Below are 14,454 nucleotides of genomic sequence, written 5' to 3' on the forward strand. Positions count from 1 at the left end.
GCGAGCCCCAAGGATAACCAATGACCCTGGGGACCATGCCAGGACCAGAGAAGGATGAAGCAAGTGCAGCTGGAGGCAGGATGGGATGCAAGCGGGGGCTTGGTCTTAAATAAACATGTGAGACCCATCATCATGGCTTGGCTTCACAAATGAAGATTTGGGAAGGGCTTTGCCGTCTATCCCACACTGGCCTTTTTAGTCATCAGCACACTTGTAGGATGAGAGACCCTATGCAGTGCTAACAGCCATGGTCATGGCTGTGCCTTTATTGCATGGTGGTGGCTGTGCCAGGCTGGGCCAAGCCGGCTCAGCCCATCTTCATCACCTTGTAGATCCAGTCAACGTAGAGCGACACACGGATGAAGAGGGCAGGCTGGTCAGTGCGGGCGCAGACACGGGATGGGGTGATCACCCCCTCCAGCACCCAGCAGTTGGCAGTGAGGCAAGCCAGTGGCCCCCCGTAATCTCCCTGTGGCACACAGGCAGCAGCGTCACCCCAGTGCCAGCACCCTGGCTCCCTAAGGCAGTGCTCCCAGCCCAGCTCACCTCGCAGGCCCCCACACCAGCACGCAGTGGGGCTGTGCAGAGCTCGCTGTCCTTCACACGTCCGCGCAGAGCCGCATTGCACTCGCCATGAGACAGCACCGGCAGCCACGCCACGTTCAGTACACCACCGTCCGCCGTGCCTGTGGGCAGGGGAGGCACCAGTGGGGGATGCCATGGCAGTGGGGTGGCACTGGCAGGAAGGCATCATGGCAGGGGGCACAAAACATAGAAGGCAATGTGTTTGCAGGAGTGCCCTCACAGGGAGTACTGCGGGCAGGGGCTGCTGTTGATGGAGAACGGAGTGGGCAGGAGGGTGTTGTGGACAGGGATGATGCGGTGGGCAGGGGGCTGGCACAGGCAGGAAAATGCCTCAGAAGGGATAAGGATGGGGATGTCATCAACTTTGGGATGCTGTTGGCAGGGAATGCCATTGCAGGGGAATAGCATAGGCAGGGGAGGTGTTGGGTAGGGGATGCTGTTTTAGCGGCTGCCCATGGCAAGTACCTCTGGTCTCCCCCCAGCCGGCGATCTCGCAGACGGTGCCCGCAGGCACAATATAGCGCTCAGGTGGGAGACAGATCAGGGCCACGCGCTTGTTTAGAGTCGCTGGCCTGCAGCGAGAGGAACAGTGGGATGTGGGGCCAGCCTGGCCATCCGTGGGGTACCAGAGGGACTGGCGCAGCTCACCTTGCCAGCTTCAGCATCACCAGCTGGGACTCAGAGGGGCCACAGACGATCCGTGCAATGGGGATGGTCTGTAGGTCCGGGTCCCCAGGACCGGGGTCCTTGAAGAGCGTCCCCAGGTGCACCTCATAGCCCGTGAGGTCAGCATCACTGCAAGATGAGGATGTGAGGACACGGGGGTCCCACCACCCCACACCCCAGCCCCAGCCTTACCAGGAGGAGAAGCACTGTCGTGTGCTGATCACCCACTGCTCCTTCACCAGGGTTCCCCCGCAGAAGTGCACACCAGCCCTGTGAGGATGGGGGTCAGCTCCGGGAGGACACTGTCTGTGTGACAGAGAGCTGGGGAGCCGCTCACCGGTTGCGGATGCTGACAGTCCAGGGCGAGTTGCCAGGCTGGCCACCAACAATGCGCCCTTTCAGCTGCAACCTCTCATCCCGCTGGCCACACTCCTTGAAGGCCACTGTGTCTGTGGGCATGATGGGTGTCAGATGGGGCCATGCCACCAGCACTTGCTCCATGGCAGTCACCCAGCACCTGCGGGCCCCAACCTGCATTCTCCAGGACAGAGGGCACTGCGCTGCCAGCTGTGGAGAGAAAGCACAGGGTGGCATTACAGCAGGGTCCAGCCAACCTGGGGTGACCAATACCACCCTAGGGGTGACCAGGGACACCCTTAGCTCTGCAGGGGTGTGGACAGGGGCTCACAGCAGGGCTTGATGGCACAATAGTCAAAAGGGGTGCGGGGGTCCATGGTGTAGCACCAGGGGCCATGGCTGTCATTATCGGGGTTGCGGCAGTAGTTCTCCTCCAGGTGCGCTTCAGGGTGGGTGAGAGGTGAGATCCTGCCATGAACAAGTGACTGTCACCATCACCATCCTGTTCATACACCCATCCTCATTCCCACCCCCAACCCTGTGTCCATCCCTGTCACCACACACTGACCCCACTGTGCTCCCTCACATACTCACTGGGGCACGTGGGGTGTCTGGGCAGCCCATGGCTGGCAGGTGATGCCTTTTCGTGTCTTGCTGACGTAACCACGGTAGTGCTCACCATGGCCATGGTAGCACTCTGCAGACAGACAGGGAGGGTTGGAACCCATAGCAGGCACCCCATGGACAGGTGCCTGGGGTCGGCTCACCTTGGGCACCCAGCTCATCAGGGCAGCGGCGGATGTGGAAGCAGAAAGCGATGCGGACAGTGGAGCGGGCAGTGAAGCACCACGGAGCCTCTGAGCCATCAGGGTTGCGGCAGTAGTTCTCTTGCAGGTCCCTGGTGGAGGGGCTGCATGGGTGCCCCCCAACTGCACACCCAGGGGTGCTGCTCACAGCCACCCTCCCCAGGTGCATCCCCCCGACCCCCTTACTTGCAGGGGTACTTCTCGGGTGTGAAGTGGTGCTGGTGGGGGACCTGGGCGTCCCAGCGCTGGCAGGGGATCCCTGACACGGTGACGTTCACCCGTCCCCGGTAGCCTTCGCCTTTGCCCCTGAAGCAGTTGGTGGTGACGTTGAGGGGCCGCGGGCGTTTCTCTGCTTGCATGGCCGGAGAGGAGCAGAGCGGCAGGGTTAGGGTGGCACCGGGACCCCTGTTCCCAGCCGCACGGTGACACCAGCAGGGACATACTGCACACGCGGATGCGGCAGTACTCGCGCTCCCGCCTGGGGTCGATGGTGTAGCACCAGGGCCGTTCCGAGCTGTCGGGGTTGCGGCAGTAGTTGTCATCCAGCCCCTTGTCAGGGTACCTGGTGCAGAGACAGGGAGCAGCTGTTGAGGGTGGTCCCAGCGCCCCAGCACATGGCACAGCTGGAGCTGCATGTTGCCCAGTGCCGCGCACTGCCCGGAGCTGGTACTTGTGGGGATGGTAGGGGTGCTTGTGTGGGTGCTGCATGTCCCAGCGCTGGCACTCTGTCCCTGACTCGGTGTGATCCACAGTGCCGCGGTAGTCCTCCCCGTTGCAGGTCATGCAGACGGCTGCCAACAGCCCAGAGGCACTCAGTGTGGGGTGCACTGGCCACAGGGAACCCCTGGGATGCAGCACTCACCATCCTCACACTTCTTGATGCCACAACTCTGGTGTCGGATGTTGGGGTCAACGGTGTAACACCACGGGCCCCGCTTGTCCCGGTCTGGATTGCGGCAGTAATTCTCCTCTAGACCATTATGGGGTGATGGTAGGAACCTGCAGGCAGCAGAGGGGGTAGGACGGCTGTGGGAAGCCCAGTGCTATGCTACCCTGGTCAGCATCACTGCACCTACATGGTCCCTATTGCCACCATGCTGTCCCCAGCCCATTCCCTATTGCCCCAAGCTGCCTGCGGCCACTGGTGGGTGCTGTGGAGCAGCTGGGGACATGGAGGCACCTGTGGTCATGGGGTGTTGTGGCTTGCCAGTGCTGGCAGCGCAGACCCTTCTCCGTCACAGCCCGTGTGCCGCGGTAACTGGAGCCATTGTCCACAATGCAGTCCCGCAGGAAGACTGGGAAAAGCAGAGCACAGGAGCAGTAAGGAGCCCTGTGCCCCGTCTGTGATGTCCCCATGCTCACCCATGGCACCAGCCCACCTTTCTTCTGGTACAGGTCATAGTGGATGTTCTTCTGCAGCTGGATGTGTGGCGAGTGCTGGGTCCAGGGCAGCAGCTGGCACAGCTGGCTCTGCCGGTCGTGGTGGAAAGCCCTGGAAGGCACGGGGGAGCCTGGCATGGACCCGTAAGGGACAGGACCAATGGGCATACATGTGGACACCCAGCAAAGAGCACGGAGTGACTCTGGTATCATGACCCTCAAGTCCCGCTCACCGGCAGGCCAGGCTGGTGGCACAGCGCCGGGCACACAGCTCCTCCGAGCCCTGCTCTGGCGGTGGCAGCGTTGGGTCTGCAGGCCTTGCCAGCAGCTCGGTGGCTCGCAGGCGCTGGAAATCATTGAGGGGGGAACGGCGGCCTGCAGAGGGTGGTAAGCACTTGGAGAGACAGCATAGACATACAGGCCCTGCTGAGCGTGGGATCCAGCCCCACAGAGCAGGAGATCTCTGTCCTGTGGAGTGTGGATCCTGCCCCGCAGAGCACAGGACCATGGGCCCGTGTCCCATGGGGCAGGAGGGTCCTGCACGGCACCTGCTGCAGGCCTCTAGCTCCTGCTGCCCCCTGTGCCGCAGGTCAGTGGTCTGAAGGCTCCATCCCGGCCCCACGTCCTGCCCAGGTCCCACACTGCCCCACGCCCTCGGCCACCACGGGAGCCCCACGGCGCCCGGCCCCGGTCCCTACCTGAGGCCAGGGCCGCGGCCAGGGCGAGGACCCCCAGCACGGGCTGCATGGCGGCGTCCCCGCTGCGCCAGCGCCGCCACCGAGCTAATGTTTACCCGTGGGACCGGGGCCAGGCGGTGCCGGGGTCAGCCCGCGGCGGGAGCGCACGTGGGCCGCGGGGAGGGGCCTACGGCACGGGGGGCGTGGCATACGGTGTGGAGGCGGGGCCTGTTGTGGGGGCGTGGCCTAAGGCACGGCGTTGGGGCGGGGATTGGCGCACCGCCAAAAGGGGCGGGTCTTGCGGAGGGCGGGGCCCCGCCAGGGACGGCCGCAGGGCGCGCGGGAAGGCGGGACCGCGCGCGGCCAGGTGGGGCGGGGCTACAGGTGGGCGGGGCGTGCGCAGGCGGCGGCCGCCGATTGGCCGCGGCGCGCTCGTGCCGCCGGTTGCTAAGCGCCGCGCGCCCCTCCCCTCGGTACGTGCCCGCGCGGGGTCGCGCTCGCGCCGCGCCGCCCGCTCGGTGCGTCGGGGCCGCTGGCGGCGGGAGGCGGCGGGAGCGGCCTCCGGGGAGCGGCCTCCGCGCCCGGCACGCACGGTGAGCGCTCCGCGGGCACCGGGGTCGGGGCGCGGGGCCTGGGGCCTGGCCTGCGCCCGGTGGCGGCACCTGCCGGGCCGCACTGCCCTTGGCCTACCGGGCGGGCTGGTGCGGGGCCGGGGCAGTGGCGCGGCCTGAGGCAGAGGCGCGGCGGGCCCGGGCCTCCCGGTGCGCGGGCAGCGGCTCGGCGCGGCCCGGCGCGCCCTCCGCGGCCTGCCGGGACCCGGTGCGGGCGGCGGCCCGGGCTCCGTGCTGTGTCCGGTCCCGGCCCCGCTACCCTGTTCCGCTCTTCCTTCCTTCTCGCTGCTTTCCCGCTTCCCAGCCCCACCGGGGCCGCTGGTCGGGCGCCGTCCGGGACCCCCCGGGGCCTGGGTGGCCTCCGAGCCCGGGGGTGCCCGCTGGGGGCCGGGTCTGCCGGCGGGTGGGAGGCGGAACAGGCCTGGGCCGGGGCACTGGACAGCCGGGCCGGGTTGGACTGTGCCGGGAGAGGTGTGGGGCTCCGCTGCAGCCGCCGGTAGGGCGGTAGGAGCGGCTGCGGTGTGCTGGGGGTGGCAGCAGTCAGTCGGTCACCGGCCGCACCGTGGTGCCGGAGCCCGTGTGTGCTCCTGGATCTGCAGGAGCCCGCCTGGCGGCTCTTCCCGCTCACCGGGACCGGCCGGGCCCCGGGGGGTGTCCAGGAACCGGCGGCTCTCGGTGTGTCTCTGGCCGCTCTCCCCATGCAGCGGGGCCGGACTCGGCTCCGCTTCCGCACCGGCCACGCTTGCCGGGGGCTTGGCGGGGTCCCGCCGGCTCCCAGGGCTGGGCTCTCGGCGGAGGCTGCTCCGGGTACGACTAACATATAGTCAAGCTTGTGAGGGTGCGTGCATGCGAGTGAATAGTTCTGCTGAGGTGTGAATGTGGAATGCTCCCTGTGGCCTCCCAGGCTCCGCAGAAGCAACAGGCTCTGGAGCAGCTCGCACCGGTCTCCGGTGAATTTAGCATATTTTGCCCCAGGTTTGAAGTTTGAAAACCTCCCGTGTGTGCTCTTACAGTGTCACTGGGTGTCTGCTGCCCAGGACAGGCGGACGTGAGAAGGCAGCAGGGTTTGGAGTCATTCCCTGAGGTTCTGGAGCTTTTGGCTTCTCAGCTTGGGAAAATGGCACTTATGTTGTTCACCTGTATCCAAAATGAGATTTAAATCCTATTTCTGTGTAAAAAGACCAAGCATTTGCCTGTCTTCTCTCAGTCCCTCTAGGCAGGGTCTTCTTTCCACTGCCCACTGCCATGATGTGATGGATCATTAGTATATTTTGCTTTGGGAATACTGTTCTTCACAAAATCTGTTACTTAACTGTTTATGTGAAATGCTTTTTCTCCCTTCTTTAGCTTTACAGATTTCATTCCTCACTTTAGGAGTTAATAACTTGTAAATTTCTTCACAGTCTCTCTGCCACTATAGTGAGCATCGTAGACCACTTATTCATTCTTCCCAATGCTTGTCATTGCACTCTTCTCTCCTAAATATAGGGTAGTATGCCAACGAGGGAAGCTCGAGAGCAAGCTGAAGTGCTGGAAACACCACTGTTTACTCAGAGGAGTAATCAGCAAAGCCTGGCTGATTCCAGGTTGCACTGTCTTCTTGCTGCAGGAGTTTGCTCTCAGTTCTTTGGGAGCTGGCACAAACTGTTGAATAATGAGAAAATGTTGACAGCACATGTTAGCTTAGAAATACCCATTTCTCTAAGGAGTTGTGTAAACTGAGTAGTAAATTTTGCTTAATTGTTGATTTTCGGCCTGGAGAGGTGGATATCAGTAGAGGTGTTCTGCACCTTGCTGTGCACCTGTAGGTTTTGTATGATATTTGTTAACCCTGAGCACTTCTCTGTGTTTAGAAATGGCTGGTGCTCACTGCTAGCTCCAGCACTGCTTGCCCACTTCTTTTTCATCTCCCGCTGCCTGGTGTGCTGGGCTCGCTGCTACAAGAAGTGAAGGAGCATGTGTGACAGATAGAGCAAGACCTTTTGCCAGCTTCAGCCACAAAGCACATGGGTAGAATTGGCTCCAAGTTCTGACCATAACTTGTCTTCCACGGACGGCTGGTCTGGAGGAATTCTCACACTGTGTCTTGTCGGCAGAGCTGTGCTCTGGCAGTGAGGGGTAAGGTCTGAGGGAGTGCTGCTGTGTCCTGGCTGTGCGAGCACACTGGCTGACAAGCAGTGGTCCTGCTCAGCTCCTGATGGAGGAGAGGACCATGTGGTTGCAGAAGCCAGGTCCTGCAGGAGTTTTAAAGCTTCAGTGCCCACAGCAGAGGTGTGAGATTCAGCCTGGCACAGAAGTTCTGCCCTGGCAGGAGTGCTGTTTTTCAACAATAGGAATGGTGTATCCTTGCCTCTTCCATGTCCCTTGGAGGGAGGGATAATGAGAGAAGTTGTGCCAGTGTGGGGAGGAAGTCCAGCTGATGGGAGTAAAGCTGTCTTGTTTTGGCAGTGACAGCTATCTGGAAAGTTTTGTGGTGGGGATGACTTTGGATGGTTTGTGCCTTTACTCCTGTTAGCTGAGGGATATTGCAGAGGATTTATTCTAGTAATGATTAATTTGAGTGAGGGGAAAATGCAGACTCTGAATTCTCCTTGGGCAAACAAGGGTCATGTAAATAAATGCCTCTGGCATTCTTTGTGGTGCTTGTGGACTGTCTACCAATTACTTCTGGTCTCTTGCAGAATCAGTGAGGGGCTGTCACTCCTTGAGCTCAGAGTACTTCAGCAGTGATTTGGGTGAAATACAGATAAACACACTAGGTCAATCCAACTGTATCTGAGCTCTTGGTATGCTGAAAATGTTTGTTCTTAGGATGTTTGTGCAGTCTGGAGAGCTCTGTACCTTAAACCTGATTCGCAGAGGACTCTGCCCGTGCTTAAGCAGTGAAACATAAAAGATCAGCCTGAAGAACTTGTGCTTTTAGGACTTGTTTTGTGAGAGTAAGTTTGAGCAAACTACTAAGGTGGTGCTGGCTGGGAAGTTAATACATTAACCTGTGTGAATGCACTAGGTAGGTGCACTTTCTAATCCAGTGTCTTTTTCTCTGTGTGTGTATCCTTGTACTTACCCATTGGCTTAAACTGTTTCTGGTTCAGCTTTTCTGGGATAAAATTTTAGCTTGCCAGTGGGGAATACAGTTGTATGTATTTGGTGTTACCACTTTCCTTGTCATTGCATTTTGGATGACCATCCTAGCTGATCTGCTGGTGGAGCACTGTCCAAAGGAGATGGTCCAAGTTCCCTGGCCAGGCAGGCCAGTTCCCTTCTTCTTGTGGGTGCCTGCTGGGCCTGTCAGCCAGTGGCCCCAGGGACCAGCAGAAGGCTCCTTGGCTGTTGTGTGTGTTGTGAACTGTTCTGGATGTCTGATAAGGAGGCAAGGGGGCAAGGTGAGTAGCATGGCTTTGTTCAGGGTGTGGGGAGGCAATGGGGCCTTTCTCTTCTGTTAGCAGTGATCTGCTTGGGTCAGCAAATGTGTCTGGGAAACACAGCCTGAGTTAAAGCTGGAGCTTCTTGCCTGATGGTAGCATCTGCACGAGTGATTAGCTGGGGTGAAAGCAATGTAAGGCACCCTAGGAATGCACCCCATTTCCTAGATGCCATGTCCTGCTCAAGGTCACCTCAGACTGACAGTGCTGGTTTTTGGGAGCTAGGTTTGATGCACATAAGGAAGTTCCCTGGAGTGTCTGCTGATAGCAGCCTCTTGTCTTCCACATCTCGGATCCGATCTGTGGGCACTGTGCTGGGACCTGAAAGCCAAGGAGGGCTGCTGGGCTACCACAGCTCCTGACGGTGGGCCTTGGATATGTCTAACTGTAGAGAGCTCACAACAGCCCCCCATAACTGTAACAGAAATGGTTTTCTGCCATGTGGCCCCATGGGCTGTGTCATTGCTGGGCCATGTCAGTCCCAATGGCGATGCCACCATGGCAGTCCTGGGGTGAGCCACAGAGGGTGAAGTTGTGTGGGATGGCTGAGCTGGTGTATGGTTTGCTGCTTTCAGAGATCCAACCTCCAGACATGCAGTTGTGGTGTTTGCATTTGAGCTGATCTTTTTTCCTGGGTTAACTTTCTGTGACTTAGTAACCTGGATTGCTCATGGTAGGAGCTTGTGAATGCCCTGACCAGAAGGAACTTGTCAATGCTCCAGCAGCGTGGGTGGAGAGGAAGCAAGGCCCAGCGTGGAGAAGAGGTAGAGGAGGAAGCAGTGAACATGGTTCCCATGCTAGAAAGTAGTGGGTTAGCTCAGGACAAGTGGTTGCCTCAGCCAGCGTCATGGTTTGATGCTCTTTAAAAGGGCCCTTTGCCTGCTTTCAGCTGTGCTTCCTCCCCCATACCAGCTGTGGTGCTGGGCTGATGCACTGGTCAACTGGCTTTGCTAACTTGGCATAACACTGGGATTTTTCAGCTAGACCCATTCTTCACTGGCTTTGCAAAGTGGTCAGGAGGGGAGTTGAAGGCAGGGAACCATTGTAGTGGCAAAGCCTTTTCTTGGGATGGTGCTCCTAGTGTAATGGATATCTGCTTTGTCAGGGTTGAGCTGTCCCCCAGGTTTTACTGTCCTGCAGGTGTCCTCTAGGTCTGTGGAGTAATTCTTGGTTGGATTCAAAGTACACTGTCTCTGGCAGACCTTCACATGCTAATGGGGCTTGGAAAGAGCATAGAACTTATCCCAGCCCTGCAGGTGGACAGTGTTCAGTTTTGGCTTGGGTTTTTCCTTTAGAAAAACGGCCTCCTAGCCTCACCTAACCTGTAGAGATATATTTGAATGAAAGTTTTTGCTGTTCTGCTTTCTTCCCCTTTTCTTGTGTTCTGGTCTCAGCACAGTACTCGACTATGGCATTTGCTGTTATTGCAACCCTAAATAAGGGTACAGTGTGTATTTTATACTTCTGAGAAGGACTCAATTCATAGAGGGTTACATGGGCAGCTTCAGAAATAGTTTGGATTCTGGCTCCTCTGAGCTTTCCAACAAACTGGCTTAGAAGCCTCTTCCTGCAGTGCAAATGCTCCTTGGTAAAGGACCCGACGAGCGGCATTCCTTCTTTCCCTCCTTAGGGGGTGAAAAAGTGATTACGGAGAGGTTTCGGTTTACTCTAGCATAGTTACAGGTCACGAGAGTGCTGAATGCATATAGGCCATGAATTCACACTGGGTCTTTTCTTTTTTTGATCTCGATTGTACATTTAGACTTCAGAAGCTGAATCTTCTGTGAAGTGTGTTCCTTAAGGGTGGGGATTAACATTCAGTAATTCAGATGAGAGGTTCCAGATACCAATCATTCTTATATCGGTCCCAAGGCTGATTGATTTTGGATGAGCCTGAGTAAGAAGAAGCCAGGAGTGGGTTTGAAGCAGCGCTTTTTCACTTGGTTGTTGAATAGCTACAGGTAACCTGGAAGCCTCGTGCCACTGTCACAAGTTCAGATCTCAATGTGGGGGCTGTCTGTGCTGTTGCTCCCTTGCGGGTAGCGCTGCTTGCTGCTTGTCACGCAGGCTTCTTTCTTTCATGTGCAAGGTCAGAGCCCAAGTGGACTCCTCCAAGCTCTTTGGGAAGTGCATCTCTTCCCAGAGCTCCTATGAGGCCCCGAAAGGATTTCCTTACATGTGTGTGGCTTCTTTGGGACTTTCTGATTACAGGGCAAAGGGACCAGGATTGATTGATAGAAATGATCCCTGTCTCTAGTGCTCAGTTAGCCAGCAGTCTAGGATGCTATTCAAATACTGCTTTAATCAAAATATTTACTATTTAATCATAAATAGTTGCTGAGTTTTTCCAGTACAGCTTCTGTGCCTCTCCTGTAAACTCATCTGCAGCCCTTCAGTGCTGGTTTCTAGCTGAGAGTGTCTTCTGCAGCAAGGAAAAGTTTCATCTGGCCTCTACTTACTGCTGAAGCAGTGTATAAGGTGAGATCTTTGGTTATCTTTGTGGCTTCTGGGATTCCTATGGGAAGACCTTACACACGTGTGGGCTTCTAGGTGGGCAGCAAGAGGCATTTAGAGCCAGGAGGCAGAACAAGATGAGTATGTGCTGATACTGAATGCTTTGGGGTTTGTTTTTTTCCCCTAAGGAAAAGACCTTCTCTCTAGATCACCTTTCCCTGAGGAAAAGAACTTTCTTTTCCCAAAGGAAGGAATTCTTCTAATGAAATGGTCTTGCAGTCATCTACAGAGTTGTGGCAAATCTGCCATGATGATTTTGATGCACACAAAGTAGGGTTGTGATGATTCCTGTTAGTGTTCCTCAGACTTTCTAGCCAGGCCTTGACACCTGTGGAGCGTGAGCTCTGTGTGCTGTAGGAGCCGATCCCTGCATGATGCACCATGCATGGTGTTTTCCCACCCCAAAGGAAATATTTCTAGTGGAATTTTTATGATAGTGCCTGGGGCCTCCATTAGAGAATAAAAGGTGGTTATACTAAAGCCTTCTCCACATTAAACTTTGCATGATCCTATCAGGAAGATGCACAGAATCAGTGCCTCTCTCTAAAAATTGGACTTCTACAGACCAGCTGGAGACAGGGGTGCGACTGCACTGGTTCAAAGGGATAATCTTCCTCTAGTATTTTGCCTAAAGTTCAAAACCCCTTTACTTATTTGCTCTCAAAATTTGTCAGCATCTTTCCTTTTTCTTGCACACTGTACGGCAGCACATGTTTGAAGACATGTTGGAAAGTGTGATTTTGGTAGTAGTGGCAACAACAGGCGCAAACAACTCGTATCATTGATATAGTTAATTCTTGCCTTGAGTTCACTGAACGCTTATGCTTTACATACAACAGTGGAAAGCTGATTTATGGGGTAAGTGGTCTTGCAAGTGTTGGAATGTGGTCACAACACAGATCTGTCCATCCTGTGTAGAATGAAGCATCAGGAATAGGGTAATAAAGCTTAATTAATTTAGTGTCCAGGTCAGATCAGGTGTTTTTCAGGCTGGGTACTAATGATTTTGTTGGTGGCAGTAATGCAGAAGTGATTTGGACTAATGATCTCATGGAACTTAACATAAAGGTCTATGCCGTGGCACTGTGTGTGTTCATACCGTGTAGATTTGGCTCCCCCAGAGTGAGATGCTTGGCCAAAATGTGAAACTTTGTGTCCTCTGCATGGAGAATTTTGTGCCTCCACTGGTGTCTGTGAAGCTGGTGCTTTATGTTTACCCCTCTGTAAGCAGCCTTGATCGTATCTTAGAATAAGATTTTATTTGAGTATCAGATAGTGGAGGTGAGAAGTTTGGTCTCTGGAGAGTAAACACAAATCTCCTTCAGTGCAGAGGAAGCTAAAGCAACCTGTTGTTAACGGCAAATCCCCATGAGCTTGTGGTAGTAAGCTGTAAGGAAAGTAAAGCAGTAGGGCTTTATAGCCTCTAGGAAACTTTGTGATTGAAGCTTACACAAAAAAGGGCTTCATTTGCTCCAGGGAACGATGTGACATTGTATATTGTGGACTTAAAGCCTTGCAAAGGCAGTGGTGTTCCCCAGTGTCATAATGGTAATAAGCTGGGATAAAAGTTGTGTATGATTCTGTCTGCTGAGTGTGGCAGAGAGAAGTATTCCGTGATTACCATGGCTAATTTAGGTGTGGGAAGGTTTGCTTAGAAGCCTCAGTCAGAAGTGGATGAGCTCCTGGAGTCTAGAAGCAGTTCTCCAGACCTGTGATGTGGTCCAGCCACCACCCTTCCCTCAAACCAGTGTCCCAGCACTGGTACCGTAGTGCTGGGATCAAAACTGCGTGCCCTGTTTTCCTGGAAACTGGAATCCCCACCCTCCTCTTCCTTCTCCCCACCACACTGGTTCTGTGCTGCTACACAAAGCCTGCTTGTGCTCCTGAAGCATCCTAGTCATTGGGTCAAGTGGAAGCAATGGAAGTGCTGCTTGCCTTTGCCTCCTACGTTCCCCCTGCCCAGCAGCGCTGGCTGGAGCCAGGACCTGAGGGACAGGTAGGGCCATGTGTTGCTTACAGCCCCTCAGTGACTTCTGCTGTGCAGACTGTGCTGTGTGAGCTCAGCCTGGCCTGGCAGTGGGTATCCCCAGGGAGAAGGGCTGTGGTGTTGTCCTGCCGTCACAGGAAGAAGCTGTTTCCTGCAGACCTGCAGCCTGGTGCTATGTGCTTTGCTCCAGTGTGACCCAGCTCAGCTGCCTCCAGCCTTTTTCTCTTCCCTGAGTTGCGGACTCCTAAAGCTTCCCTGGAGGTGCATAACTTTGTATAGCAAGCTTAATCCTGCTGACTTCAGGTAAGCCTTTTTGCACCTTTTATGGATTTCTGACAGTCTGTTCACACACTGGTTAAAAACCTTTGCCTTGATACGGTGCTTCAGGAGATGGTTTGAGGCAGCTTCTCCCCTGTTCCATAATGAAAAGCAGAAAACAGAGAAGGCAGATTTGGGATTTGATTTTTCCTGAAGTTGAAATGAAATCAAGGCACTGCAAATAGGGGCAGTTCTGCCCTTGGTGCCCTGGCTGTGTGTACCTGTTCAGCTCAGATCCTGCTGGAAAAGCAGTCCACCACCAGCATGAGGAGATCACAAAGCACAAGACTGGGTGCAGAGCTCTTCCCTGCAAGTGTCTTTTGGGCTGGTGTAGTTTGTGACTTGGTCACTCCAGCTGGGAGCCCAGGAAAGAGTGCTTCACATGCTGAAGTCCTGTTTTCTGGTCATATATGGGAATTCAGGCTGGTTAAGCCGACTCCTGATGCAAGTGTTTAGGGGTGGGATGATTCTTTCAGCAGTGACTTAAGATGACGATTCTTGGTGAATTCTGCACAACTAACTCTAAGCCCTGTTTGGAACCAGCAGCTGTGGGCTGTGCCAACTGGGAAAGGTCAGCTGAAGGAAGGAGCCAAGGGGCACATGGCAAAGTGTCTGGTTGGGAGTGAGGAAGAGCCACCCTCAGTATCAGTAGAAGCAGATGGCTCAGCTCAGCTCTGCAGCTTGAACTGATCCAGGAGCAGACACCTTTCACTCCCCTAGCATGGCAGTGTCTGCTCTGGCCTGAGGCAGATCCAGGTGGGTACAGTAAGCACATGGATCTGCATCTCAAAAGGTCAGAAAAACTGTCTGCTTCCCACTGGGAGTGGAGGAAGAGTCTTGATGGGAATCTTGGTGATGTGAATCTAGTCTAAGGAGACAGGCTTGAGGATCAGCTGGAGTTATTGAAGTGGCCAGTGTTGTCTTGCTTGGGCTTTGTGGTAGCAGCCAGCTGAGCTGACTTACAAAGCACTTTGAAAGGCAAACAGTTGTCCTATTTACCTCGCTTCTCCTCAATGGAGAGGAATTACCTGTGTCAGCAGAGCCGGGAAGTTATTTGTCTTCTTTATGCTTGGTTGGGAGGAGCATGCATTTGAGCTCTTCTGGGTGTAACTAGTTAAAGATCTTTCT

General features: G+C 55.3%; 2 protein-coding genes across 3 annotated transcripts in view; one reads left to right on the forward strand and one right to left on the reverse strand.

Moving 5' to 3' along the window:
* Positions 1 to 262: 262 nt before the first annotated feature.
* Positions 263 to 4,608, reverse strand: MST1 (macrophage stimulating 1). The gene is made up of 18 exons (XM_034066206.1): positions 4,493 to 4,608; positions 4,028 to 4,169; positions 3,794 to 3,906; positions 3,595 to 3,709; positions 3,277 to 3,413; positions 3,085 to 3,205; positions 2,858 to 2,976; positions 2,601 to 2,766; positions 2,376 to 2,506; positions 2,203 to 2,305; positions 1,940 to 2,076; positions 1,783 to 1,818; positions 1,589 to 1,700; positions 1,444 to 1,521; positions 1,234 to 1,380; positions 1,051 to 1,157; positions 547 to 686; positions 263 to 469 (listed from the first exon to the last, which is right to left on the reverse strand). The coding sequence occupies exons 1-18, from the start codon at positions 4,539 to 4,541 to the stop codon at positions 308 to 310; spliced, it is 2,115 nt and encodes a 704-aa protein (XP_033922097.1). The 5' UTR covers positions 4,542 to 4,608; the 3' UTR covers positions 263 to 307.
* Positions 4,609 to 4,996: 388 nt separating this feature from the next.
* The window catches only part of DAG1 (dystroglycan 1), a 52,700-nt gene continuing 43,242 nt past the window's right edge, over positions 4,997 to 14,454 (forward strand). The window contains exon 1 of one of the 2 annotated variants that reach the window (XM_034066204.1): positions 4,997 to 5,064. The gene's annotated coding sequence lies outside the window, so the exon portion shown is untranslated. Of the gene's footprint in view, positions 5,065 to 10,967; positions 10,986 to 14,454 lie in introns of those variants that run through there. The other variant, XM_031042335.2, reaches the window with a different exon arrangement.

The sequence above is a fragment of the Melopsittacus undulatus genome, chromosome 9 (genome assembly GCF_012275295.1).
Source record: "Melopsittacus undulatus isolate bMelUnd1 chromosome 9, bMelUnd1.mat.Z, whole genome shotgun sequence".
In the NCBI taxonomy this organism is placed as follows: Eukaryota; Metazoa; Chordata; class Aves; order Psittaciformes; family Psittaculidae; genus Melopsittacus; species Melopsittacus undulatus.

What these genes read in the sequence shown, in the direction of transcription:
- MST1 (XM_034066206.1), bottom strand. Translation starts at nt 4,541, where the DNA reads ATGCAGCCCGTGCTGGGGGTCCTCGCCCTGGCCGCGGCCCTGGCCTCA. An exon ending in CTCTGTCCTGGAGAATGCAG is followed by an intron (nt 1,701 to 1,782) that starts GTTGGGGCCCGC and finishes TCATGCCCACAG; the next exon opens with ACACAGTGGCCTTCAAGGAG. An exon ending in GTGATGCTGAAGCTGGCAAG is followed by an intron (nt 1,158 to 1,233) that starts GTGAGCTGCGCC and finishes CTCTCGCTGCAG; the next exon opens with GCCAGCGACTCTAAACAAGC.